Source organism: Myiozetetes cayanensis, unplaced genomic scaffold, assembly GCF_022539395.1.
Source record: "Myiozetetes cayanensis isolate MyiCay16 unplaced genomic scaffold, myiCay2020 scf1, whole genome shotgun sequence".
Taxonomy (NCBI): Eukaryota; Metazoa; Chordata; class Aves; order Passeriformes; family Tyrannidae; genus Myiozetetes; species Myiozetetes cayanensis.
The window spans coordinates 21559468-21574358 of NW_026086604.1; the positions used below are offsets into that span (position 1 = coordinate 21559468).

General features: G+C 43.0%; 1 protein-coding gene across 1 annotated transcript; it reads left to right on the forward strand.

The window, feature by feature from the left end:
- The first annotated feature begins 246 nt into the window (after positions 1-246).
- On the forward strand, positions 247-5268 carry LOC126645463 (cytochrome b-c1 complex subunit 7). The gene is made up of 4 exons (XM_050325937.1): positions 247-329; positions 1590-1661; positions 2970-3136; positions 4305-5268. The coding sequence occupies exons 1-4, from the start codon at positions 311-313 to the stop codon at positions 4380-4382; spliced, it is 336 nt and encodes a 111-aa protein (XP_050181894.1). The 5' UTR covers positions 247-310; the 3' UTR covers positions 4383-5268.
- The last annotated feature ends 9623 nt before the right edge of the window (positions 5269-14891 follow it).

Here is a 14891-nt window from a genome sequence, read left to right on the forward strand (position 1 = left end):
TTTATTTCTTTTGAAACGCAGTGATCCCTTCCTGAAGGAACTGCTGGGAAGAGGCAGCGGTCTGTGCCTCAGAACGCAGGGCTGCTCCCCGGGCAGCTGCGATAGCTGAGCAGAGAGAGGTTTCTGCTTCTCCTTGATATCGATCGGTACTTTGCTTACAGTGCTTCCCAAAGCTAAATTTTATTTTCGTTGTTTTTCGCTAATATTCACCCTCGCAACCCGCACTCCCCCACCCTCACGGGGCGCATGCGCCGCTCGCGGGGCCCGCCCCTGCGGGTTACCCAGGAGGCCGCGCGGCGCGGAGGTCAACATGGCGGCGAGGGCGCCTGGTGAGGGAGCGGGTGGCGGGGCCGGGGCCGGGGCCGCTCGGCGGGCAGGGGTTGGGGCTGTTCCGCCCGCGACGCTGCGCTCAACCTGCACAGCACCGGGGAGCGAGGCGGGCCGTGACGGGGACAGGGACAGCCGGGGAGCCGGTGTGCACTGTGTGCCCTTGACGGGGGTAGCGAGTGCTGCTGGCACAGCCTTGGCGGGCAATTCTCCTTGCTGTTCCTCATGTGGTAGTGGAGGGAGCCTGGCTCTGATACCGGGATTTTCTGGGTGCTGGGGAGCATTGGAGGAGTCCTTGGGCAGCTCTGGATGGGCCCCGGGTGTCGCTGTCCTGTGCGGGTACCGACTGCGGGCGCGGCTGGTCGAAGGTTATTCCCTCTCAGGCCCTAAAGCACTCCTAAAGAAGGAGTCAGTAAATAACCGGATGGGAGAGTACGCTAATGACACACTGGTATCACAGTTAGCACTGTTTTTTTGGGGTAACTTGGTAAGACAAACGCCTTAAAAGTCACGTAAGACAGCTTGCCCGGGCTGCATTGCCCGTATTGTGCTGTACCCCTTATTGCGTTACTTCAATGGTACAGCGTCGTATTTAAGTTTTAATGCGCCTTTGCCATCCACAATCGCATTTAATGAAAGATGAACGTGCTATATGTGGTGGTTTTGTGTTTTTATGTTTTCTGTTTAAAAATTTTTTTTATCTTTTTTTTTTGGGGGGGGGGGGACTTTTCAGTGTTGACTTTCTGGTTCACTTAGGCAGTTTCTTGATAAAGGAAGCTCTGAAGTAGCATTCAGGTGACTGGAGAGGAGAAGTAAAAAGGGTTAACAACATACTCATATGCTGGCCTTGAAATCACATTAACCCACTGCTGGAACTGTGATAAATTATTTGGAAGACATGATGATTTTGCTTTCTGTAGAACACTACCATTCTGGCTGATGTAAGAGTTATGGAGCCTAGAAGTGCTGGTGCTGTTTTGGAACAATGAACCAATTCCTTGTTAAAGTCTTAAAGCAGTCTAATATTGACATTTTGGGAAACAGGTTGAACTGCAGTAAATAATGAGAGTCCTTCTGCCTGGTCATTTTCAGTTAAGGGATGTTGAGAAGTAGAGAGGCCAAGTCGTCTATGTTCAAATTCAAACTTGATGCAGTGTTATATTACTGCATGTGAAGGAGGACAGCAAATATTTGTGTACTGTCATAGGAACGTGTAATGTTCAATTTTGTCTTGCTCTGCAACTGATGATGGTCACGTTCAGTCGCAGGAGGTAGTCGCCTGATAGACAGCATTCGCAAGTGGTACTACAATGCAGCTGGGTTCAACAAACTTGGTAAGTGTTGGATTGAGTTCAGTTATGGTTCATAACTGGCATATGCAGTTTGGCTTAAGTCTTTTGGATCAAAATTAGCTACTGGTTTTCTGGGGGAAAAAGTTGGCAGTAGCTTCACTCATTGTGATTTCTATTTAGTAATGAATTGGTGACTTTTCTGTTGTTTCTGTGTTTGCTCATGTTTTTAGTGACTAACTTGTAACAGCTAAGGTCAAGCTGGAGCAGTTGAAAAAATTTTCATAGAGCAGTCCTGAAAGTTTGATTATTTACCTTTCCTCACCAAGCCACTTTCACCAGCCAGTATCTTCTAACCTAAAGACTACCCTTGAAGCTGGAGAGGTTCCCACTGATAGCAAGCAGTCAGTCTGTCCACAATGCTTATGCAAAGTATCCAGAGTGCACAAGAGGTTTTAGTTAGTTCTGCCCTTTGTGTCACCATAACTTCAAATGGTGTCACTCTGGCCTGGACTGTGCTGTAAAAGGTGTCAAAACAGTGTTTCCTTAAGTAGAGGAGATTGACTTGATGATATTTTCTTCAGCTTGTTCAGAGTTGTTACCAAGTGTTTTTGCCATTTAGATAGCAGAACTGTTCTTGAATGAGAACCTGAATATTCTGGGCCTGTAATTTACTGCTGACCACAATAAGTTCAAATCTTTTAAAGGAATTTTGCTAATACTGAACCTTAAAGCAGGCTTGGTTGAGTTTCAGGAACTCTTTGTTCCACAAATGGTGTAGAGTGTTCTTGGCTTTGAGAAGACAGGGTGCTTCTCCCTAATTTAACTTCTGATTTGGAACTCATACAGAAACACAGAGCTTCAGGTTTCCATGGCTTCATATAATCAATGGATATCTGGTCATTGTGGATAGAGGAGTTTAGAGCATAATTCTTCAGTACTGAAGGAGTCACATCTGTGGTTGACCAACTCTAATGGATTCAGAGCTCTTAAACCCTTTGCCTAGACAGTCATCTTAAATATAAAAATAGATGAGCGTAAGTCCAACCCTCAGATCCAGAAAAGTTAATGTTCTGTATGTACATACTCTCATGAAACACATTGAATTAAATACCTATTTTCCCTATTTCTCTTTAAAGAAAAGAAGTAAAAAAAAAAAAAGTAGATAGAGTATGTGAAAGCCAGTGTTTGGAATTGCATGTTCTCTGTGAGCTGTTAATGGTTCTCCTGGATTGGTTTGGTTTTTCTTCATAATTTTGCATTGGAAGTGTTTTGCCCATGGTACTTAGAAACACTTAAGTCAGTCCTAAATCTTACTTAGGAAAATTTATTCAGTGATACTTCTCGGTACAGGATTAATGCGAGATGATACATTGTATGAAGACGATGATGTAAAAGAAGCACTGAAGAGACTCCCGGAACATCTTTACAATGAAAGAATATTTCGCATAAAGCGAGCATTGGACTTGAGCTTGAAACATCAGATCCTTCCGAAAGACCAGTGGGTGAAGTATGAGGAGGTGCGTGTACAGAGTGATTCCAGGGTGGAGGTCTTAAATGGCACTGCTGCGACTGGTCTTTGGGATTGTCATTCTCTGAAGAGACACACGCTTACATGTTCTTTATAATGAGTACACGAGTCAGTATCTCATAGAACACCTCTGGAAAACACAGCTTTTGATGGCTGTTTAGAAATTTCTGGGTTTTGGTAGAAATTACCAAGTTTTTCTCACGATGACAGAAGCTCAAGCTGCAGCTCAGAGTCATAGCACATTGTGTTCAGACAAAATATTTCTTCTAGGCTGTTAAAAATACTCTGTAAATAGCTTGAAAATTCTTACAAAAGGTCTCTTGAGTTTCTGATTAATATCTTAATCTTATAGAAAATCTCGAGCCAAAGGTTTTATTCATGAAGGTGCCAAGAAAGAATAAGTTAAAGGGAAATTTTACACTAAAATAAGCATCGTCTAGTAATTTGAAAAACAAACTACACTTTCCTTTTCATAGCTAAGTAAATTTTATTTTTAGAAGTGAGTTGATTCACATACTTTGCGTTACTGTCTACCTCAGCTTTCTCTAGATTACCAAGCGGAGAAGACTCTTATCACTAAACTTTTGACTTTAGGGTAGTATAAGGGTATTAATGTGTCTCTGTGTAAACAGAGGATTTTTCTTGTGGTCTTGCTGATTTTATCTGGGTAACTGCTGCATCAGATAACTGGTTACGTATTTCCTAAACCAGCAATTTGGTTTGTAAGTGTTAAACGTGGTCAGGTTGTTCCACCAAAGTCAAGTTTACAGGTTTGCACCAAATCCCAAGTTTTAGAAGTTAAGGTCAAAAAAAGATTCTCCAGAGTATTATAGTTGGACTTTAATTAAAGTGGATCTTGTACATTTGGGTATCTGCCAAAAGAACATTGCTTCTAGAGCTGTAGCTGGAACCATCCCTTTGCTTGTTAATGTTGGGGAGGAATTAGGCATTAGTGGTTACTGTAGCAGAGAACTTCTCAGTGCGGACTTGGCAGATACAAAGTTTACCTTTTCACAGTAAGTAATGCTTGGGTTTTTTCTTGTTGTGTTGGTGTTTAGTCAAATCTGAGGAGGAACGAGAGACAAGTAGTCTGTAGGAATGACTTGACATGTTTCTGGTCCTCACTATAAATTTAAATACATTCTGTTCTTTTTTAGGATCACCATTATCTTGAACCATACCTAAAAGAAGTAATCCGTGAAAGACTTGAAAAGGAAGCATGGAACAAGAAGTAACTATTGAACTTCTTCATGAAAATATCCACGTATTTCTGATATTTTTAAACATTTAGTTATAAAAGTCCACAGGGAGGCAATTGTGTGGCTGAGGAATACTGTTTCAGCTTGTTCATTGAGTGTGTTCATCCAACTAAAATAAACATGTCAAAGTAAAAAATCTTGGATGAGTTCTTTCTGAATGTTAACAAGCTAATGTTCAGATCTTTCCTATGAACATATACATTACATATTAGTTTAATGGTATGCAGTCTTCATTCCAGCTTTTTGATTCTTACTCTTTTTATGGTACAGCTGTTTTCTACAGTTGTAGGGTTAGGTAAGTAGTAGTAGTTACTTTGTTAAATTAAAAAGGAGTTTGTATTTCATTTGTCACTTCTCCCTGTAGATAAAAATACCAGTGCTTGGTGTTACAATGGTATTGTAAGACAGCAGAATGTAATATCCTGTACATCTGAGCACATATGTATTTAAAAAAATGGAAAATACAAATGATTCCTTAGTCATAAAATAGGAAATGTTTCACTAGCTTTTTGTACAATATACATTGTTAATCCTTAAAAGACTATTTTCATGTAAACCGTAATGACTGTCTCACTTCAGCTTCTTTCGATGTTTTTTTCTTTTAAAGGGTAAAAGTGGTATTCTGATGTGCTTTCAACAACATATTTAACTTCCCATGTATTTTCTTCATCACCTAAAGCATGCTGTAGTTTACAGTGTTTGGTATCCAGAATGTACTGGCTCCTACTGGCTGAAGACCTTTGGTCTTCTGTAGTTTAATGGTACTGTTAATTTGAGACAGATATTGGTGTTAGATGTGAAAATCAAAACCTGTCATATATAACCCACTGTGTGAAGTACACAATTTCTGTGATAGTCTCAAGGTTTTTGTCTTTTCCATTTTGTTACACATGCTTGTCTGCCAAATGCAGCACTCCATTTACAAAAAGCTAGAGCAGTTTAGGAAAAAAAAAAAGGGAGCAAAACACATCTGCTGTTTTCAATTGATATGATCAGTGAAATACGATACTGAATTAGAAGTTAGAATGGAAGCTGTCTTTTAGCTTTGCTCATTGCTCTGTTATTAATCTTCATCTGCTTGCTGAAGTCCCTTACACCTGCAGGATGGGTACAGTGATCCCTGGGTGAAATACTTACCTCAAAAATTCACAGCCTGATGTGGCAAAACAAAACTCTCTGAAAATATGTGCACCACTAGTATTCCTTAAAAGTCTGTGGGAAGATTACATTAAGAATGGGAGGTTTCTTTCATTTCCTGTAGTAAAATCTAACGATTAAATCATATATAATTTTTGAGAACTTTCTGTTTTTCTTCCAGGAGACAAATAGGGCCTGAAGTTTCACTTCTCTTTATGGAATTATTAGAATATACTTTTCTAATGGAATTAGAATTATTTAATTATCTGTTAGAATAATATTAGAAGTCTCAAGTGCTGCTTCCATTAGATAATTGAAAGGCATAGCTGGTCAGATTTCTACAAAAGCTAGAATTTTGTAGGAAGACAGTCACTGCTTATTTGACTGTAAGTTTGGATTGAGAAAAAAAAATCTCAAAAATTACTTGGTTTAGAGAAAAGGGCTTTGTTGGCATCTGGCACTTAAAAAAAGGCTTTGAGTGAAGTGCAAAGCAGCCATGCTGCAGTTGGCCTAAAGCATCTGAAATCACTGATGCCCTTACACTCAAATGTAACATCTTAAGAGTCAGAGGTGAGTAGTAGAAGTTAATAAAAGAGTCTTTCCACGTTTTTATGGCAGCACAAGGGGAAGAGGGAAAAGGAAGCTAGTTTAAGAGCTTGCCTGTTCACTGAGGCTGTTTAACAGCTTTCATTTAGACATGTTTCCAGATGCTTCTGACTTGGAGTGATAATTTTTAACTTTAAAATTCCACAACTCCTGTTGAAGTATTTTGAAAAATGTCACTCAATACTGTTGTATTTTTTTTTAGCAGAGATGGAGGTGTATTCTTTGAAACATTTAGGAGTATCTAAAAATGGTGAGGAAGGAGGTGGGTGCAAGAGTGATATTTGTTGCCTGGGAACCAGGAGCTGTAGCAGTTTTGTGTTAGAGACTGTAAATTCTTTTCTAAAATACATGATGTGAGATTTGTATGCTTGTACTACTGGCTAATGCGTGAGTAAGTTGGAAGACATTTCATATTTCACCCTCTGGTGTTCCCCTCGGCGTACACTGAGGTAACAAGCATTAAACTGTAGCTAGAAGAAATTGGAGTTTTGTTTGTAAGATCTGAATCCTGGTGGTGACAGGTTGGAGGGTCAGCATGATTCCCATTTTTGAACACTTGTATTTATTGTTAAAAATATCTGGGATAGGAAGGAATGGACTTGTAAAAATGAGTTTTCAGGTCTGCCATTAATTGTAATGATTCCTTCCCACCTGTGCAGCTCTCTGTGGGACGCTGCCATATTCCTTGTGCAGGCTGTGTGCTCCTCCATCAGTGACTGTGGACTGTGCAGCCATTAGCTCACTGTCTGCAGAGCTGCCTCATTTTAAGGAAAAGCTTGATAACAGTAAAGGGGGTCGAATTGCCAGAGGTGAAAAGAGAAGAAAAGTCTGATGCGGAAAGAAAGACCATTCTTTGGTTTGGAGAACTGGGTCTTCTTTCTGCTGCTGTCACAAGGTTCTTCTGTAACACTTGAGAAAGACACTTGGCTTACAGAAGCCCACTAAGAATTTTGCTAAATGCTTAATATATGGGTGCTTGGGGCTACATCTGCAGAACTGCAGAGTAATCACATCTATATCTAGGTTCAGTAGATCTCTTCTGAAAATATTAGGTGAAAGTGTTGATGTTCGGCCATACACTCAATGGTTACTACAGGTGGTGGTACAAGGAGCAAATTTCACAGGGATTCTCACAATCCTTATTCCTCTGATGGTAATGCAGAAATACTTATAAAGAAGCTGATACATTTGTGACCTCTGTACCAAGTGCTTTCAGGAAGCAAGGCTAAGCTGTGCACTGAAAAGGATTGAAAAGAATTCCTGAATGAGAGGAGTGCCTACTGGGAAAAATGTGAACCTGCAATCTAAGGTCATATCATAATGCACAAGGCAATGGTGAATCTTGCATTTCCTGATTCCTGATTTTGAAACCTTCCTCTTGGTTAATTGTAGGGGGTTTTTTATGAATTTTATAGAGATTCCATAAGTTACTGAGGTCTTTTTGTAGTTTGAGTTCACTGCATCGAAATCATGTGTGTAAAATTAAGAGTGAGCTAATATTGCTAATCCTGCAGTTTGATGACAGTTTTAGCTTGAATTATTTTTCATCACTTTTAAGCAAACCTGTGCTTCACTTGAAAGTTTTTTTTATTAAATACATAGTGAAATATAAAAATACATTTTGATTGCTGAAGATCATGTTTGTTATGTCAGACTGATTTCTTTAAATTTTGAATCAGTCAACCCAGAAACAATGGATTTTTTTCAGCACTGTAACAAGAAACATATGCTTGTTTTACATCCAACTTCCATCTGAAGGAGAGCTACAGCACATATAAATCTCATAAGAATTTTGATGAAACATCATGCTTGTCATTATAATGGAACTGTTTTAGCATTAATATGGTAAACACATTCCGACTTGAAGCGTTTTCTCTCTAGATAGTAAAGGTCAAGATGATCTTCTGGGTTTCCCCACGGTGCTGCTGTGCCTTTGCCATCAGTTTCTGTGGACTGAAACTGTGGCCGGGGTAAGGGCTCACCCTGCAGAGCAGAACAGGCAGAGGCAGCTGGAGCCACTGTTGCTCCAGCATGGTACCAGGGTGACTTCTTCGCTTCTCAAAGCCTCGGCTAGCTGGTCTAGGGCCCAAAGGGCTAACGTCGTGAAAAATCTGTAGGCAACCAACTCCATTGTAAACAATAAGTGCCCTTGAACTGGGCCTGATCCTAAAACTCTGTTTCCTCCCCTGCTGACCATGCAGAGCTGTAAGTTTCCTTCAGTGTCAAGTAGTTCCTGGCTCACTCAGAACCTCAGTGCAGGTGGTGCTGGGACTAGGTGACACGCTGGTCTGATGCCCCAGAGTGCCAGAAAGCATGTGCACCTCTGCTTTCCTGGCAAGGTGGGTATTCTCACGGTGCATCTGGAGAAGGAGCCCTCAATGCCTTCTGCTTACTGATGATTTAAAGCTATCTTGTGCTGGCAGCCTGTGGGCTCAGTTCCTTTTTCTTCACAGAAGGTGTGGATACACAGTCCCCTTCTCTGCAAATGCTTTAGTTCTCTGATTTATTTTGTGGAGTGCAGGCGGGGCTATTAGTCCCTTTGGCCAACTGTTCTGCATGAAAGGTCTAATGAACTATATCAGGAAAGACTATGACTCAGATTGGTGGGTTGGCTAGAGCTGCTTTCTAGGCTGTTTTACCAGCTGCTTCAAAATAAGGGCAATGCCTGACTCCACCTGCCTAGAGGGTGCCTGCTTGGGCAGTTACTGCCCACGAGCTCCTGCCCTGCTCTCTCCTGTAGTACCTGAGTCCTGGCCCCTGGATCAAGGAGATACGCCAAGGGCTCGAGCGAGGAATGCAGAGTGGGTGAGGAGTTGAGACAGACCCAGGATTAGGAAACCATGTGCAGGGATCTGAAAGAAGTATAAGGAAAATAGGTTGACCTCAATCACCTTTGCCTGCTTTGGGGGTGCATGGTGAGGATGAGGGGAAGTTGATGCATTTATGCACAAACACAGTTGAATGCATTTTGGGAAATGGAGTCACTGATACTGAGGAATGAGGTATGTGGCGGTTTGGCAAAGGCCAGGATGCTTTGCAGGCCACTGCAGAGGGAGATGCCTATGTGTCCTAACTTTGGGAATGCCAAGTTCATGGCACTCATTGAGGCTTAAGTTTTCCTTAAAAAATACTTAAGGATCATCCACTGAACCTTAACATGAGTGGAATGCAAGCTGTCCTTGTCCTGCCTCCATGATGTCTGGACATGGCCTGCATGCCCATCTCCTGTGGCCCAACCTCATCTGTTTCCTTTTGTGAAAACTAGAACAGCTTCAAGAAGATGCCCCAACAGCTATAGGGTAGGTCTGAGTTTTGGATGCTTGCAACTCTGCAGCAAAAAAGGAGCTCTGGATCTTCCTCTTCCAAACCCTAAACAAGTGCTGGAATTGCTGTTGCTTTTTTTATGAGAGTGTGCTGCTTTGGTTCCTGTGCTGGGAAAGGATCTGGACTTTGAAACCCGATCAGAAAGAGGTACCTCAGCACAGCTGGGCCGTGCTCTCCTCAGCCGTTCCTAAAGCGGTTCCCCACTGGCCTGCACAGATCTGGTTCTTTGTGTCTAAATCTTCTGGATTGCATGGGGAGGCTGGATAGCGAGACATGGAGTTAAACACTGCTGCACTTAGTATTACAACACCTAAGCCCTTTTATGAAGCCTCATACTCCCACTGCGGCCTAGCAGATTGAAGTGATTGTTTATAAGCAGCAAAGTTCAGAGTCCAAAGCTCAGATCTCTTCAAGGCACTTCAGAGGGTTTTCTGTCTGCAAGTTGTGTTCCCCAGTGGAGTATTAGTTTAAAAAGATTCTGTTATGAAATAGTCATAAAAGCAGCTTGATATGTTTGGTTTACTTCAATTAACTAAAAATTCTCCAAATCCTCCGTGTTTCTCAGCTGCAGTCTCTCATCCTGAAGAAGATGGAAGAAAGCTCCACCAGTGTGCAAGCAGGCCCCCAGCAATGCTCTGTGCCCAGGCTGCCTGCTGGAGCTCACCAGACTGTCACAGCAGTGCGGAGGTGGCTCTGATACAAAGCAAAATGCATTCTACTGCCAGGTGAGGAATGGCTCAGCTCTGCTCTGTGCATTGCAAAAGCCGAGGTACCAGAGGAGCGGTGAGATCAGCATTTCAGAGCTTTATGGAGGTAGTCATTCCTGCCTAGGAGCACTTAGGCTATAGCGGGGCAAAGTCAGGACCTAGGTTGTCACTAGCAGCAATTATATATGCTTAATTTTTCTATTCAAAAACCCCTAAACTGAAATAAAAACAAACAAAACATAACCCCCTCACCCCCCCAAACCACCAAACCCAACAAAACAGAATAAAAGAAATTCCTTTCAAAGTACATGTTTTTCATCTGTCTTACAGAGAGGCTGCAATTCCTATTATAAGACTGGTGATGTAATTATGACAGATTAGACATTTAGATCTGTAGTTAATGTTGCACGAGGTAGCTCATGTTCACCTGGCTTACCTAAAAGAGCATCAGTATCACTGCTTCTGTTTCCCAGATCTTCAGGAGAGCTTCTGCTGGAAGCAGCATCTTCTGCTGGGCCAACTGCCAACCTACAGGTTGGCAGAGCTGGTTCTTGCTATAGAGCTTGGGTAGCAGAGTGCCTGACTTTGCACAGCTTCATTCTTACCTGGTCACAGGCTCTTATATTTTCTCATGGAAAGACAGGGTGTAGCCCTTCTGCCTCTGAAGCTCTGGGGGATCTCTTGCTCTTCAGTTTTTCATAAGTATATTGAACATAGTGGTGTGTCTGGACACCTCCAAAACAGCCATTAAAGCCTTATTCGACAAGCTACTTCAAAAAGATCATGAGGAGGTATGCTTTGAAAGGGGACTTCTCCTCCAGCTGCTTTAAAAACACATAAGACACAATAAAGCACGTGTTGACATAAGTGAGCCTCAAAAAAACCATTGGATTATTTTGAAGGAGTATAAACACACGCGGGGAGAGTTATCGTCCTTCACCCAGCAAAACAATTACATCAGTGCAGCTTGGACTGGGATATGCCTTAAGATCTCCCAGATGTTGCAAATGCCGCAGTTGCCGATCGGTTGCTCTGGGTAATTATAAACTTTCAAATGGAGGAGGGGACATTGATTCTCAGAGGAAACAACATAAGAGCTTTTTGGGGAATAGAAGAGTAGAAGATTTCACTGTTCATAGCTGACACCCAGAGCCACAACAGCCTCTGCTTGTGCTGGGCTTTGCCAGACTGGTGTCGTGAATACATCTCAGAGCCTATCTTATGCCTGAGCTATGGCACACTGCATAAAGGAGATGAGGCTTTCAGCAAGAAGTTTGCGGTGGTATGATCCTAAAAATTTGCTCAGAAATAATTTTGGCAGCATCTCCCAGTCTGGGATGAGGGACCTGCCACTCACCTCACTAGCAGAAGCCCATCTGATCCTGAGGCAACAGATGACATTCAATGGGGAAGAGGAAACTTAGGAAAAAACTGCCACCTTGCTGGCCCCAGGGGAAAACAACTTTCCCAGCCCAATGGCTGGTCCCCCACTCGGACTGGACCTGTGCAGCTGGAGGAGGGAACACCAGATGAGGTGTTGTGCTGTGCTGCGGCACAACAGGAGTTCAAGACTTTGGGAGCTGCAAGAAGATAGGGAGCAGGTTGCTGATGCTGTAGCTGTGGGGCTCAAACACTTACCAGAACCTGTTCCTAGTGCAAAGGTTCATTTTTGTGTAGTTTTTGTGAAGCATTTGCTGCCTGTAGCACAGAGGAGCTCTCAGCATGCTGAGCTTATGCCAGGAATGAGCCCCGACTCCTTTCTTCCCCTAGGGTGTCTGCTACCATCCTTGCACCCATAAGCAGGGCATTGCCCTCAAGGGGCATGCTCAGGTCATCAGTGAACCTCTGCACAGCCCTCTGAAGGATGTAGAAGACATTAGCATCCTGAATAGCCTTTGGGACTCAGCAACCCAAGTGCTGGGAGATGCTTCACCTCAGAGAGGGGATTTTGGAAATCTCCCATGCTGGTGTTTCCATGGGGTAACATGAGTTGGTGAACTGCCTCTCCAAGGTCCCTTCTGACAGCCCCACCTCATAGTCCTACTGGGCTCCAGCCATTCCATCCCTCTGGGCTGTTTGCCCCCTCCCTACGTGGTGAATAACTGGGCAGCCCAGGGCATGTGACAGAGCTGCCAGCTTGCACTTGCCAGCTCAGAGCAGTAGGTCAGGCTGTGAACAAGGGCAAGTGAAAACGTGGCCTCTGGCTGAAGATGAGGATGGGTGGGCAGCAACTCCCCACGTGCCCTACCTGAGGCAGTGAGCGACAAACAACCCCAGCAGCTCACACTGCCCGGTGCCACAGCAGAGGGAACCCATGGCCCATGGCTCTGACATCTGATATTGGCACGTTGCTGCCTTACCAGCACTTGCCCAGGGGGTCTGACCCCCCAGCAGAATGGGGTGTGCACAGGAAGGATGTGCTCACCCGTCATCTTGCAAGAGCTGATCAGTGACGGAGATGGATGTGGTTTCAGCAGCATACAAGGGTGACAAGCTCAGCAACACATTGGCTGCACAAAAACGAACCCCTGGCAATGCCAATGCCCTATGTGGAGAGGTGGTTTTGACCTGGACACGGTGGCACAGAGGGGAGAAACACATCACCCATCTCCAGCATCACCCATCAAGGCCAGCTCACCCTGACTCAAGGTGGGGCTGTGCTGTAACAGTACGAGCACCACCAGAGCGTCCTGGCATTGTCTTCTTCCCTTTTTTAATTTCATTTTTCAGGATGACAACACTTTAGAGGTTTATGACCAACAGGAGAATTTACTACTAAGTCATATGCTGATGTAATGAAATCTAATATATGTTGTGTAATGAGTTATGAGATGTTATTTAGTTCCAGGGTTTTATTACTTCAATCAGTTATGACCATATTTCCTTTTATATGATTGCTCACTCTTTAAACATACCAGATGACTGTATAAAGAACACCTAATAAAGTCTGGAGATGTTAAAATATAAATGTTTTAATTTTTGCCATAAATTTGTTTTAATTCTACCAATGGTGGCGGTCGCACTGGAAGTGGTACAGTCCTTGTTAGCAGTGCAGACCTTGGTAGTGTTGACTTGGCTCCTTTGTAGGAAGGAGCTGGGCAACCCTGCTTCATTACAAAGCAGTTAGTCACCAGTGCTTGCCCTTGGTGATTTTACACAGAAATTGAAAGGTTTTTAGAATAAAACAAAGGACAGACAATTGATCTGTGATATAAATAACTGTCTTGATTAAACTCTTGTATTTATCCTCCTAAATGCGATATATGTGCACTCTGGTTTCTACCAGTCTCCAAGAGGGGAGAATTAGGTCTTCAGCATCAAAATTAAATACATGGATGTTCTGCCCATGCACCATTTGGCAACCTTTCTAATTTTTCCACATTTATGCATTGTATTTTAGAGTCACTTGGGATAACATCATAGCAGTGGAGTTATATACCTGTGAATTAAAATCAGAATCAAGTCCTTAATAAATCAACGTTTTAGCGAGCGAAGGACTTAAACTGCTGGACCATTGCAGGAACCAAGTGGTGTAGAGTCCTGGTCATGATATGGTCATAGTGAGTGTGGAGTTCTCAAAAATTATTGTAGAATATATTTTATGATGGTTAACAACTCCGCAGTAAGAGCTTGTGTCTGGATTAGTACCAGTTGTGGCTGTTGTAATGCTCTAGCATGCTGCTGCTATCTTGCAAGCCACCCACTTGTGGGAATGCAGAGGTCTCCAGTGCTGCTGAATAGAGTCCTGCATGAGTGTCACCTGCCTGGAACTTTCTAATTTCCTCCCCACCTCTGCAACAGGCAGTTCTTGCATGATTTGCTTAGCCCGATGGAAGTCCCTGCTGTGGGGGTCCAGTGCAGGGCAAGCCAGGCTGTGCTGTGCTGCCTGGGAGACTGTGCTGCTGCTTTCCTGGGAGAGAGCTGAGCTGGGAGGAAAGAAGCCTGATATAGCTGGGCATACCGCAGAGGTTTGTTTGGCCAGCTTCAAGGGAGGAGAAACTGTCTTTTAGTTACAACTTAATTTAGAATTTGCAACAACTGGAAATGTTTTCAGCATGTTTAATCTGCTGTGACTGTGGCTGCCACGCGTACCACGGCCCAAGGATGACTTTGTTTGAAGGGATGATCCCTGCTGCTCTATTGCCTGCAGCAGAGAGGTACCAGAGGTCCAGTTTGACAGAAGACTCATGCCTCCAAGCGTCCAAGCCCTGCCCTTGACCAGCCTGTGCTTTGTTTAAGCTGTGGTTAGTATTGCTGCCGTGTGTATTCCCCTTCTTCTGATTCTGCAAGGTGGGGCGTCATCTCAGGATAGTCACTCCTGACAGCTGTTTACCACTTCAATGTTTCTTTTAATTTTACATACATCACAATGCTGTACTTCTCCTAGTATTTATTCAATTAATGATAGAGATACTAACAGGAAGGAAAAACTGCAAAATGACCCATCTTACTTCTCCATTCTATTAATATCTCTATCACTAGATAAATTTTAGGACAATTACAGAAAGTAATGAAATAAAGACTTTACTATTCACAGTTCCAGGCTAATAATTCAGCCAAAGAGAATCATACATCAAATAAATGGCCAAGTGTACTTAAAATGTGTCTTTGTACAGTAACAAGGCACAATTTAATCCCATTAAGAAAATGTTGGCAGTGGCTCAATGTTTGGGAACATGCCACTGAACTGTCCTGCTGTAACCTTGGATGT

Coding starts and splice junctions, on each gene's coding strand:
- LOC126645463 (XM_050325937.1), top strand. Junction 1,662..2,969: donor AGCTGGGTTCAACAAACTTG/GTAAGTGTTGGA, acceptor TTCTCGGTACAG/GATTAATGCGAGATGATACA. Junction 3,137..4,304: donor AGTGGGTGAAGTATGAGGAG/GTGCGTGTACAG, acceptor GTTCTTTTTTAG/GATCACCATTATCTTGAACC.